Source organism: Vulpes vulpes, chromosome 3 (assembly GCF_048418805.1).
Source record: "Vulpes vulpes isolate BD-2025 chromosome 3, VulVul3, whole genome shotgun sequence".
In the NCBI taxonomy this organism is placed as follows: domain Eukaryota; kingdom Metazoa; phylum Chordata; class Mammalia; order Carnivora; family Canidae; genus Vulpes; species Vulpes vulpes.
In genome coordinates this window covers 4387967-4400468 of record NC_132782.1, presented here as the reverse complement: position 1 = coordinate 4400468, position 12502 = coordinate 4387967, and the positions used below count along the sequence as shown (strand labels likewise).

At 34.1% G+C, this 12502-nt stretch overlaps 1 protein-coding gene across 2 annotated transcripts in view; it reads left to right on the top strand.

The window, feature by feature from the left end:
- ACVR1C (activin A receptor type 1C) overlaps nt 1-10972 on the top strand; it is an 80432-nt gene extending 69460 nt beyond the window's left edge. For both annotated transcript variants that reach the window (XM_072751561.1, XM_072751562.1), the window contains exon 9: nt 3810-10972. In XM_072751561.1, the coding sequence (XP_072607662.1) occupies nt 3810-3935 (126 nt within the window). In that variant the 3' untranslated portion in view covers nt 3936-10972. The remainder of the gene's footprint in view (nt 1-3809) is intronic.
- Nucleotides 10973-12502: the final 1530 nt, after the last annotated feature.

Genomic DNA, 12502 nt, shown 5'->3' with positions numbered 1-12502 from the left:
GTTCTGGGACCAATCCTCAAGCCTTTTCTTTGTTACTTTAGTTTCTAGGCCTTCAGTATAATGTTGCTTGAGGGTTAATAGTGGATATCTGTGTTTTATTCTTAAAATTGTGTACATTTCTCCTGAAATCTGATATTTGCTGCAGGCTTTGTTTGTCAAAACTTTAATCAGGTTAAATAAAAGCTGACTTTGTTTTGATAAAAGCTTTCTTCTTATCTATGAGGGGATGATATGGTCTTTCTACTTTCATCTCTTAATGTGATAAATTGCATTTACAGATTTTCCCACTGTTAAACCAATCACATTTCTAGAATAGACCTAACAGTCATTTTTTAATGTGATCAATTTTGTACATTGTGGATATGAGCAATTTTTGACCGTTTCTGTCTAGTATTTTTGTTCTATTTTGTTTTGTAATAATCCCATGTATTAGATACTGTTGTAATTTTATACTGTTATTATTTATTTAGACTTAAGAACATGTTTATCATTTTCTTTGTTCAACATTCCTTTTTGCCTCTCAGAGCTTCCTTTGAAGATCATTTTTCTCATTTCCTGATGAACATTCTTTAAACGTATTATATTTAAATGTTTTTGTTAGGAGGACCTAGGGATTGTAAGTTCTTTCAGTGCTTGGGTGTCTGGAAATATCTTTATTTGGTTTTTTATCTTGAACAAATTTAGGTTCAGAACAAATTATCTTGAACAAATTTAGGTTCAGTTATTTTCTCTAACACTTTGAAGGTGTTATTCCACTGTCCCTGGCTTTCATTATTGCTGTTGAGAAGTCAGTTGAGCTTTCTTTCTTTTTAGTTAATTTATCTTTTCTTCCAGACTACCGTAAGAACTTCTGTATGTCTGGTATTCTGCAATTTCTCTCTGATGTGTTTGGTGTCTCTTCATTAATCTTGCTTGGAATTTTTGGACTTTTTTTTTTATTAAATTTCTAAAAATTTTATTTTAAGTAGCCTAATGTGGGGCTTGAACTCACGACCCCAAGATTAAGAGTTGCATGCCCTACTAACTGAGCTAACCAGGCACCCCTGGACTTCCTAATTCTGAGGATTTGTGACATTCCTCAGTTCTGGGAAATTCTGAACCATGATCTCCAAATAGTTCCTCCTTTCATTGCCTCTTTTGACCATTTTTTTTTTTTAAAAGATTTTATTTATTTATTCATGAGAGACACAGAGAGAGAGAGAGAGAGGCAGAGACACAGGCAGAGGGAGAAGCAGGCTCCATGCAGGAAGCCCAACGTGGGACTCAATCCCAGGTCGCCAGGATCATGCCCTGGGCTGAAGGCAGCGCTAAACCACTGAGCCACCCGAGCTGCCCTCTTTTGACCATTTTTAGAGAATTCATTGGATGCATGTTAGACCTTTTATGGTTTTTTCTCTTTTTTTTCTTGTCTCTTATTCTCCTCTATTTTCCATATTTGTGTCTTTGTATAGTATCTCTCATATTTATCTTCCAGTTCACTAATTTTGTCTTCAAATGTGTCTTATCTGCCATTTATCTCATCCATTTAGTTTTTTATTTTAATATTTTTCATGTCAAGAAAGTTTTCCTTCAGTCAGAAAAAGATGGGAATTTATTGGGTTTTTTTGTTTGTTTGTTTTTTATTGAAGTGTAGTTGAGACACATTAGTTTTAGGTATGCAACATTGACAACTCAATACATTATACTGTGCTCACCACAGTGTAGCTACCATCTGTCAGCATATGATGTTATTATGATACCATTAACCGTATTCCCTATGCTGTACCTTTCATCCCAGTGACTTACTCATTCCATAACCGAAAGCCTGTACCTTTCACTACCCTTCATCCATTTGCCCATACTTCCTATTCCCTCTCCACTGACAACCGTCAGTTTGTTCTCTGTATATATATATGGTCAGTTTCTGCTTTTTTTTTAATTTATTCATTTGTCTTGTTTTTTAGGTTCCACATATAAGTAAAATCATGTTATATTTGTCTTTCTGTCTGATTTATTTTACTTAGCATAATACCTTCTAGGTCCATCCATGTTGTTGCAAATGGCAAGATCTCATTCCCTTTTCATGGCCGAATAATATTCTATTGTGTATCTATAGCCACATCTTCTTTATCTACTCATCTACTGATGGACACTTAGGTTGCTTCCATATCATGGCTATTGTAAATAATGCAGCAATAAACATAGGAGTTCATATATCTTTTTGAATTAGTGGGGTTTTTTTGAAGGGGGCACATACTTAGTAGTAGAATTACTGGATCATATGCTATTTCTATTTTCAAGTTTTTAAGGACCTTCCCCACTGTTCTTCACAGGGGCTGCACCAGTTTCCATTCCACCAACAGTGCACAAAGGTTTCTTTTTCTCCACATCCTCACCAACACTTGTTCTTTCTTTCTTTTTGATTCTAGTCATTCCAACAGGTATGAGGTGCTATGTTATTGTGGTTTTGTTTTGCATTTACCTGATGAGTAGAGATGTTGAGCATCTTTTCATATGTCTGTAGGCCATTTGTATGTCTTCTATGGAAAAAATATCTATTCAGGTCGCCTGTCTATTTTTTAATCATACTATTTGTTTTTTGTGTGTATTGAGTGGCACAAGTTCTTTATATATTTTGGATACTACTCCTTATCAGATATATAATTTGTGAATATCTTCTCTTATTCCATAGGTTGGCTTTTCATTTTGTTGATGGTTTCCTTCTCTGTGGAAAAGCTTTTAATTTTGTTTTAGTCCCAAAAGTTTATTTTTGCACTTTTTTTCCCTGAGGAGTTGTCAAGATGTTTTATTCATACTTTTTCTTAAAACAAAACAAAACAAAACAAAACACTCTTTTTAACTTATCTTTTTAATTTCCTCTTTGCTTTTTAAATATTTATTTTTATGTATTTTATACACTTAATTCTAGCATCTAATGTTTTGATGGTTTGATTTTACTTTTCGTTGTTTAAATTGATTCCAGCTTATGATACTTTATTTTCCCTTGTGCTCATGAATTTTTGTCTTGAGCTTAGGATTACTGTAACATTTTAAGTCCTGGGCTTGATTTTTTTCCTTCCCAAAAGTCAAGATTTAGATAATTTTCTTTACAAAATTCCTGGTAAGAATGATTCATCCTTATATTAAGGACTTTTTTGGAAACATCTTGACTTGACACCCTCTGTGTGCTTTTGTTTCCTATCTTTCACAAGTGGTTCATCAATTCTGAAATTCTAGGCTTTGAGATCAGCAAATGTCACCAGAGTGGCCACTTACTTCAGTGATTTCTTATAGCTCTCTGGATTCATGCATTCTTCTTGTTTTCCCCTCTGAGTATTTATCTTATTTATTTAGCAGTTCACTTGTACTTTTTTTTAAATTCAGAATTTTTGATATTTACATTTAAATCATTATTTTGTTATGGCATAATTTAAATATATTAAAATGCATAAATCTTAGTATATGGCTTGATGAATTGAAAAAAGAAGTATACACATACGTACTCACCATCCAGATCAATATAGAGGAATTTACAACTCATCCCATATCCCTTTTTGTCTTTCATGCCCCTTCTCAGACTTTAAAAGATAGCTACTTTACCATATTCTCAGAAAATTCTCAGATTGAATTTTCATTTAAGAGAGTTTCTATAAGGTTAATGTGTGTGTTTCCACTTTTTTGAAAAAGAGGTTTGGTCCTGATCTAATATTGTTTTAGGTTTACTGTTTCTTCAGCAGAGCTTAGCATCAATTCCTGGGCTTGTGGTTATGCTTCTCTTGTACTGTGTTTGTGTGACTAGCTAAAATGTTTAATATTTTTCTCTCTTAAAGGCACTCCGAGTCATGGGGAGAATAATGAGAGAGTGTTGGTATGCCAATGGGGCAGCCCGCCTAACGGCCCTTCGTATTAAAAAGACGATCTCTCAACTTTGCGTCAAAGAAGACTGCAAAGCCTAATGATGATAATTGTGTTAAAAAGAAGTCTCTCACAGCTTTTTTTTTCTCATTTTCCCTCTTTCTGTGAATGTATTTCTCCTCTTTGTTGTTGTTGTTCTACCTCAAATATAATGCAGTACAGTATTTAAGAGCCCAGAGGCAGCATGGAAAAAATAACTCTAAAGTCAAGTATGGGCCAGAATTGACTTCATCTCCATGTTGTCTTTAATTTTATTTTGAAAAGCAGCACATCAATTCATCTTTTTATTTAATACGAAAGATATTACAAAAATGTAAAATAAGCTAGACAAAAATAATACAAGTCATTAAGGTTTTATTTTACTTGAATCAAGAGCACATGAATGAAGAAAAAGAAATGTAAAAGCATTTTTTTGAGATGAAAACATATTCATTAAAAATGTGAACTAGAACATGTTATATCTCAGCAGAATTTTAGATTACATAATCTGTGGTTTTCTTTTTTTTTTTTAATTAAGAAGGATCTTAAAAAAAAATTAAGAAGGATCTTTGAAAAAACTACATATTTCTCTGAACTCTAGTGTCTAAAACATTTGAAAGGGGAGGTGCTCAGTTGACAGATGGAAGTGAGGTCAAAGTAGCCAGTTTCTTGGCCTCCCCTCTTCCTGCTGCCCTGCTCTTCATAAATCGACTACCACAGCAGCCCCCAAAGCAGTATGAAAGCCACTACAGTTGTTACTCTCTCTCATTTACAAATGAGACATCTGACAGCTTGAGACATTGAGAAATCCCGAAAGTCACATAGTGGTGGAGCTGGCACTAGGTCCAAATCTTGTGATAATCCACTGTAGACTTAGCTAGCTTCCTACTTTCCCTTTAATTCCCCTACAGTACTTTTCTGCCTATGCAGAAACAAGTCTTTCGTGATGGTATTTGTGATTTAGTCAAACAGAAGACAAATTGGGTCGTTCTGCACAGTCATAATGGACCTGCGTGAATTCTGAGGACAATATCCATTGACATTTTCCTCATAGAAATTTCATAGTCTGCCTATTTGTTAGATAAATAAAATGTTTTCTGAATTCTTCCAGAGATTAATCAGGCATAAAGACTCGTTGTTAGAAGAGATCTTTAAGACTTATTTCAGAGGTCCCCACTACTTTTGTACATACACACTTAGAAAGAATAGGAGGAGGAGGAAAGTAGGAAATATTCTGAGAAAAAATATGAAAACTCTTTCAGTACCTAGAAGTAGTCATTTCCCTCCTCTTTCAAAATGAGCAAGTAGATGCAAAAGAAGGCTCCTGACACTTTAGCCTTTATTCTACTTTCTGTGGGGACAGAAGTGATGAATTCTGAATAATACATGGAACATTGAATATTTCATTCAAATCTATAATTCTGCTTTGGTAAAGGAGATTTAACATGGTATCTTTTGTTGTTCTAAAACATTATTTCCGAAGCTCTGTTCCTTAGTACATTCTTCTGTTGAGATGTTCCAAGACTGAAAGCGTTCTTTGATAGATTCTTAGAAAGTGATAGTACACATTAGCATATCATGTGCTTTGAGGAATCTAGCAATAAAGAAATGTTACTTGAATATCTTTGAATTAAATTTCCCAAGTTATTTGACCATGGAACTTTTTTAATGAAGAGAAGGGAAACCTTTTTACTATCCCACATTTTAGTGTTCTGCACACCATAACTTGAGTAACAGTGTTTGAAAGGATATATCTATGTATTTTCATGCAGAGCACAATCTAGTGATTATAGTTCATTTTGCCATGGGATCTGTTACTGAATCCATCTTCATTTGACTGGGATGAGATATCGAAGGCAAATATCTGACAGCTGTGGTACTCTCACTCATGCAGTTATCCATTCATTAAATAAGATAGGGGACCCCATTTCTTCATTGCCACAGTATTGGGGCCAATAGAGAAAAGATGGATGGGATCTGCCCTCAGAGATTTTAAGACTAATTTGGAAATGGGAACAGGGATGTAGGTGTCAGGTTGGCAGAAGGAAATAAATACAAAGTAGGAAGTCTTGAGTTCCCTACAACAGTGGGTTCCAGAAATTATTTTCAATTTGCAAAACATTTAGAAAGTGTCTTTATTTGGCTATTGCAAACAATCCAAATTATGTAATCAGTTTTTTAAATTGCGTATATGAAGGGATTTTAAAAACTTACGTGAAGGAGTAATCTTGCTTGTGCTTAATACCTTGATTTCTCATAGATTGTTTTTGAATATATGAGAATAAAATTATTTATTTACTGTGGTTGTACTATAGTTATATGGTTGTTCAAATAAATGAGAATAGTATTTTCTGTTTTATTCACTTGTGTTGGGTGAATATACTCATTTAATTTCTGAGAGAATGTTTTAACATCTCCATTTTCCTTGATACTATGTTTTATAATTTATTTGGGTATGTCCAAATAGAACTCCATATTTTTATTGGTTCAGCTTCTACTCTAGAGAAATCTGTACATTTTGAGATTTTTTTTCTTGGTTTTGTGTTAGTTTACTATAGCTTCTGACTGACTAGTCTTACATCTTAATTACCAAACACACTTCTTAAGAAATAGGTTAACAGAAATGGTAAAAAAAAAAATTAAAAGCTCTAATTTTTCTTAATCCTCTACATGATTACAAATGGAAAATGCTCACTTACAAAAGCAGGATAAAGTTTAGAGCATAAAACAAGTTTATTGTATATACCTAGACTGTTAAAGTATGTATTATTTGTTTTTGATGGAGTGTCATTGTATAATATTTATTTCTTTTGAATTGTGTTATAAGCAAAAAAATATTCTTCTTAGGCTCAATGTGTCAGTGTTCTTTGCTCCTTTCAAATATTTTGACTTTGAGTATAATATGAACCTTGGGAAAATGCTATTTATGAAATGTTGGTACTGTATAAAGTGGTGATGGGGTTTCTATGCAGCATCATTTCCTTAAAATAAGGGAAACATTATTTGTTGTCAATATTAAGCATGAACTTGTTGCCTTTAAGCTACGCATTTAAGTGTGTAATTGTACAGATTCTGTTGTGTGCTTTCTTCTATGTCTAAAATATTTGGCATGTCACATCTAGAATTCTTAATTTATGTTCTGACTTGAAAGTTAAGTGAAACATGACTGTGTCGTGCACTATTTTAGGCATAGCACTTGCTTTTCATCTTTATACTTTCAATTAACTTTGCATTTTAAATTTCCATGATTGTATGAAAATAGTAACCTGGTTGCAGTGTCTGAAGACTTCAAAATCAGCTTTTATTTTAAAATGAAGATCTATGATAGATTCATTAGGTTACAAGTTCGATAAGATTTATTATTATTAATACTTCTACTATAGTAGAATTATTAAACAAAACTACTGTGATGGAATTTTGCCACCATGTGACTTACTGGGGCAGAGAAAACTCAGGGCTGTCTTAGAGTTTACGCAAAAATATCAGGGAACCTGCTGAGCAAGTTATCTGAAAGCAGGGAGCCCACGTTTGCCATTACATGAAATTCAAGTTAAAATTGCTTAGGAGGGCATATGTTTTGATTATTTATTTAAAATAAATATGGAGATTTTTATTTTAAATGAATTTATTAAAACAAATTCATTTAAAGTTTGGACATTTTATTTCCCATCAGGAAATTGAGAAAGTAACAGTAGCAAGTGAGTCAAGTTGATGGCGCTCAACGCCTTCAATAAAAGCATCCCTTTAAATAAATTTACAAATACAACATTTTAGGTTACTTGGAAATATTTAAGAATTCATATCTTAAAATGGTGTCATGGTTTTTGAAGATATTTTAAATATCCTCTCCATGTGAAACGTGTTCCTTCTATGTTTGACGCTGTTCTGTATTGGCTCCCTCCCTAAGGTAATGCCGACAGGGACTTTATGCACTATTTAGTGAACACAGTCATCCCTTTGCTTCTGATGGCTTCTTCTAAACAGAAGAAAAAAATGTTGGTTGGAATACAAAAGTTTCGTTAAAAATGTTAATATTAAATAGAATTTCCATAATAGGCAGCTTTTCAAAGTGTTTCAATGCAAATTTTCCAATATTTGACACTCCCTTTTCTCTCTAGCTTTGCTTTTATGTTTATTTTTTTGCCTCCTTTTAAAAAATTCCCTACTGTCTTCCAAAATTATATTTAGTCCCAATTGTAAAAAGCAACTGTATTATTTAACTTAATCAATCTAATATTTTGCCTTCCAATGAAAAAGAATTCCTTGGTTGTCTAAGTTATTTAATATGTGTCACAGACAATAACAAAAACCAGAATTCGGAAATTGTTAAGGATGTAAGAGATTTTATAATTCAACTCCCAAATTGTATAGATGGTGAAACCAAGGATCAAAGATTAAAGTCACTCATCATAAGTAAAAATGATGACACCCACCACAGGGCTCTACCACATTTGCTAATTAAAAAATAATTAGCATGCATTGAGACCTACCTGGAATGTATACTGATATAATGCACCGTTTAATGGTGTTGATCAAATCTCACTTCTCTCTTTTTTTTTTTTTTTCTGCTAAAATAATTTGCTCACTCATGGTGGAGTCAGTGAGAAAAACTACAACAGACCAGGGAAAAGTCGTAAAATAGTTGTCATGTTAGGTAGGCAACCACTAAAGTGCTGAATGAAATTTAGGAATTGTGAGAATGCAGAATTTCTTTGTGCAAGTGGCAAGTAATGATGAGACACCTCATGCCTCTTGTTCCTCCTTTCTGTAAGGATTGTTCTTTTTATGCCTGGGAATGGGATGGAAGCGAGAGATGATAGGTAGTTGAATCTCAGACCAGGGCTAGTAGCATATTGTCTTCTCTCGTCTCAGTTTCTCATTACTTTATGTTCTGCTTTTCTTCTGTAATTACTGTTCTTCTAGTCTTCTAGCCCATGTTCAGGTTGCTCCACACTGAACTTCCTGGCAAGATTTTAGTTTGCCATGCCCACATGTGAGAGGTCTCGTCTCCTGCCTTTTCCAGTGATTTTTCATTTGGCACAATGAAGAGAGTATTTCTTAAAGGCAGAGAAGATTTTCTTTTACATTTTATTTAAAAGACTACCAGTTAGTTACATTCTAGCTTTTAGCTAACATATAAGGAATGTCTACTTTTGCCTTAATGCCAATTCTTCTTCAGAGATGATGACTTGGACAGAGAATGTGAAATCCAAGTCTCATAATGTGATTGCTAAATTTATTTCTGCTGTTTCATACAATCGCTTTGTTTTGCATCGGCCATCTTTTAGAATTAGGCTGTTATGGCATATGGTTTGTAACATAAGATTGTATTGAAATTAAGTAATAGTTCCCATTTTTAAAATCCCTCTGTTAAGAACTTCCAGGGTACTTCTTAATTCAGCTGTAGATTAACACAACATTTGGGAGAATATGCACACTGTTTCATCCTAGATTTTAATATATTCAGATATGACTATATTTTCTCATCACTGGTCCATGTTATTGTATAAGAAGAATTTATCTCCAGATCTAATGGTTTTAAGATCTTTACACTGGGGCACGTGAACCTGAATGTTAATAGAGCCACAGAGCCCGAATGTATTAGGAAATGAGCTTTATATTGAGTGTCACCATATCCAGCTGGGTATATTGTACTTTACACAAGTACTCACCCCTGAGGGGAAGATAGGAGCTGAAATCTAACCTGCAATTGGCTCCTCCCACTCAAATATTTTTATATTTTTCAGAAATGCACCTTATGTGCAGAAAAAGGGTCCTGCTTGTACAACCTCAGAAAATGAGAATTAAACTTTCAAAATGCTTCTTGACATCTGCAAATTGACTAGAGAACTTTGGTGGGAAATTCTTTAGATCTTCATCCTAGCATTTCCAAGACAAGGAAAAGAGATTGTGTGTTTATTCTGTCGATTTAATTTTTCAGCCCCGACAATCTGCAGCAAGACACATGGACCCACATTTAATATCTCCGTTGAGTTGTCTTTCCATGTGTAAGCCTGTTCATCGGCTTTGCCTGTAAAGAGGCAACTACATGCCTACATTCTAACTAATGCAAGGATAAGATGAGATTTACTAGTATCTCCATTTCCTTAAATAGGCTGAAGACAAGTAATTAAATACTTTCCAAAAATCTAACTCTTTTTTCTATTTATATAAAGGATGTCTGACCCAAAATATTAACTTCTAGTTTCCACAATGACTAGTGTCAAGCTCTTGTACTCTTCTGAACCTAGACTGGAGAAAATTATTCAAACTTAATCTGTATTTCAGGTTTTAAAATGTCCTAAATCAGAAAATTAGATTCATATCTCAAAAAAAAATTTTGGATTGACTTTCAAAGTACTAATATTAATTATACTTTTCTTTTGGTAGTGTGACTTTTCTTATACCTAAGAACATATTACAAATGTCAAAACCACTGCATTTTGACATCGCAAAACATGCCTTGAACTCTTGAACTATTGTGAAAAGAATCACTGGTGTAAAGACTTATTGTAAGCTGGCTGATATTCATAAGTATGTAGCAAGATATTACTCTTGAACGGGCAGGCCCAAATGAATGTATATAAAGAATATGAAGAAATAAATTAGGTTTTAAATAAGAACTGGGCAATATATAGTATAAAAAATGCAGATGGCAATTTCTGTAGTTACAATTTTAATTGTTGAAACTGAAAAGAATTCCAAATTCCAAAGAGAAATGAATGATATTCAGATGTTTCATTAACTTCTAGTCTATGGAAATATGCATTTTGTAGTAACACGTATACTTATTTTCTTTAGAAATAATAGTATTTTAAAATTTAGTAAGAACTCAGTGATAGCCTTCATACCAAAATGTTTAACTTTACCAACAGCAAGTCAGAAAAGTATTTATTTTAAAGCTTTTTAAATATTATTGCATAACTTTCAGCTGCCTCCAATGTAAAGACTTATCTGCCTAAATGTTATATTTTTATGTATGCATTTCTGAAAATGTATTGTTTTGTAAAGTGGCCAAGTTAATAAATCAATCACTCCTTGCACTTGTTTCTGTGAAGCATATAGAGCTCTATTTTAAATAAAAAGAAAATGTGTCCTATTTCGGTTTTTATGTTCTATTATTTTAAAATTGTCTTTATATTTGCATGCAGTAAATAGGAGGGTCCTGTAAATTCAAATGTTGGCTCCAATGGGTACTGGATTTTTCTTCCTTCTTCCTGGAAAAGACACTTGCTTCTTCAATAGGCATTTATTTCTCTATGTGAAACTTACCACAATAGTCTGTCTTGTTTTTTCTGTAGAGTAACCATTCCTTGTATTTATTGAAGGATGTATTGAAAGATTTCTGGGTAGGCCTGCTCTCAGGCCAAAAATTGCTTCCTTCACTTTTAAATAAAATCCTGAACACTCACATGGTCTACAACCACCTCCAGGGTATGGGGCCTGACAACTTCTGCGCCTTCATTTCTGGTATCCCCCCACCTCCAGGCCCAACTGTTCTCCAGACTGAGCTTCTTGGTGCTCCTTGAACTTGCAGGACAGTTGCCTGTCCCCAGGGGATTGTTCTCTTCCCTCTGCCTGGACCATCCTTCCTGCAGGTAGTCGGGTGGTGTAGGTCTCTGTCAAATACTATCACACCAAATGGTCTTTTGGGGCTTTTCTTTCTAGAGTAGCGCCCTTTATTATTCACTGTCCACTTAGCCTGTTTTGTTTTTCTTTATTGTACTTTGCATAAACTGGCATTATACTGTATCATAGACCCTGAACAGTAGAATTAGAGATCTTTTCATGTAAGTTTGAAGACGTCGTTTTAAAACATGAAGAATAATGTGTTGTGCACAATGAGAAATCGTCTGTGGGACTCATCACCCACCCTTCCCCTCCCTCATGTCTGTAATAAACCCAGTCAAGAAGTTTATCCAAATTCATAGTGGCTGCTGCAAAATGACATGATGGGAAAAATAGGTTGTGTGGTTTGTACTTTCAACCCTATGAAGCCGGTTGTTTTCTGGGACTCAGCATAGACACGCAGAATACTGCATTGGTTTTACTGCTGGTGTGGGTGTCCCTTTACTTCATTTTTTTTCACGTTGAGGTCAGTTTTATTCACATATCCTCATTGCATTAAGTAGGTACTAACCAGGTTCACACTTGAATATTCTCCCCAACAATCATTAAGTCAGGTTCTCATTTGGCTTCATGATTAGCTTCTTCCTGGAATTGTGGAGAAAAGCAAACTATTTGTCTTATGTCAGTCTAGATTGTGAAACTCCTGCCTGAAATAAGACAAATGATTTTGTTTCAGCAGGCCTGGCAGTAGCGGGTTTTTTCAGTGATGACTTTGCAATAGCCTCTCAGCATTTTTATTTTTTAACACCAATGTGTGCAAAGTGGATGAACATTCACAATGATGCAATAATTTACCTAATGAGTGAACTTAAAAGTGGGTAGTCACCTTTTTCGCTTAGGATAGATTCCTTGACATTGGGGGATAACTAAATCCAGGCTGTTTTATGGGATGTTCTACAGGGGCAATTTTAAAGAAATGCTCTATGACTTTTGAGCCTTGTTGTGGTTAAAGAGAGTATTTGAACTTTGAATAGTTTCTTTAAAATCTGTTTAATGACAA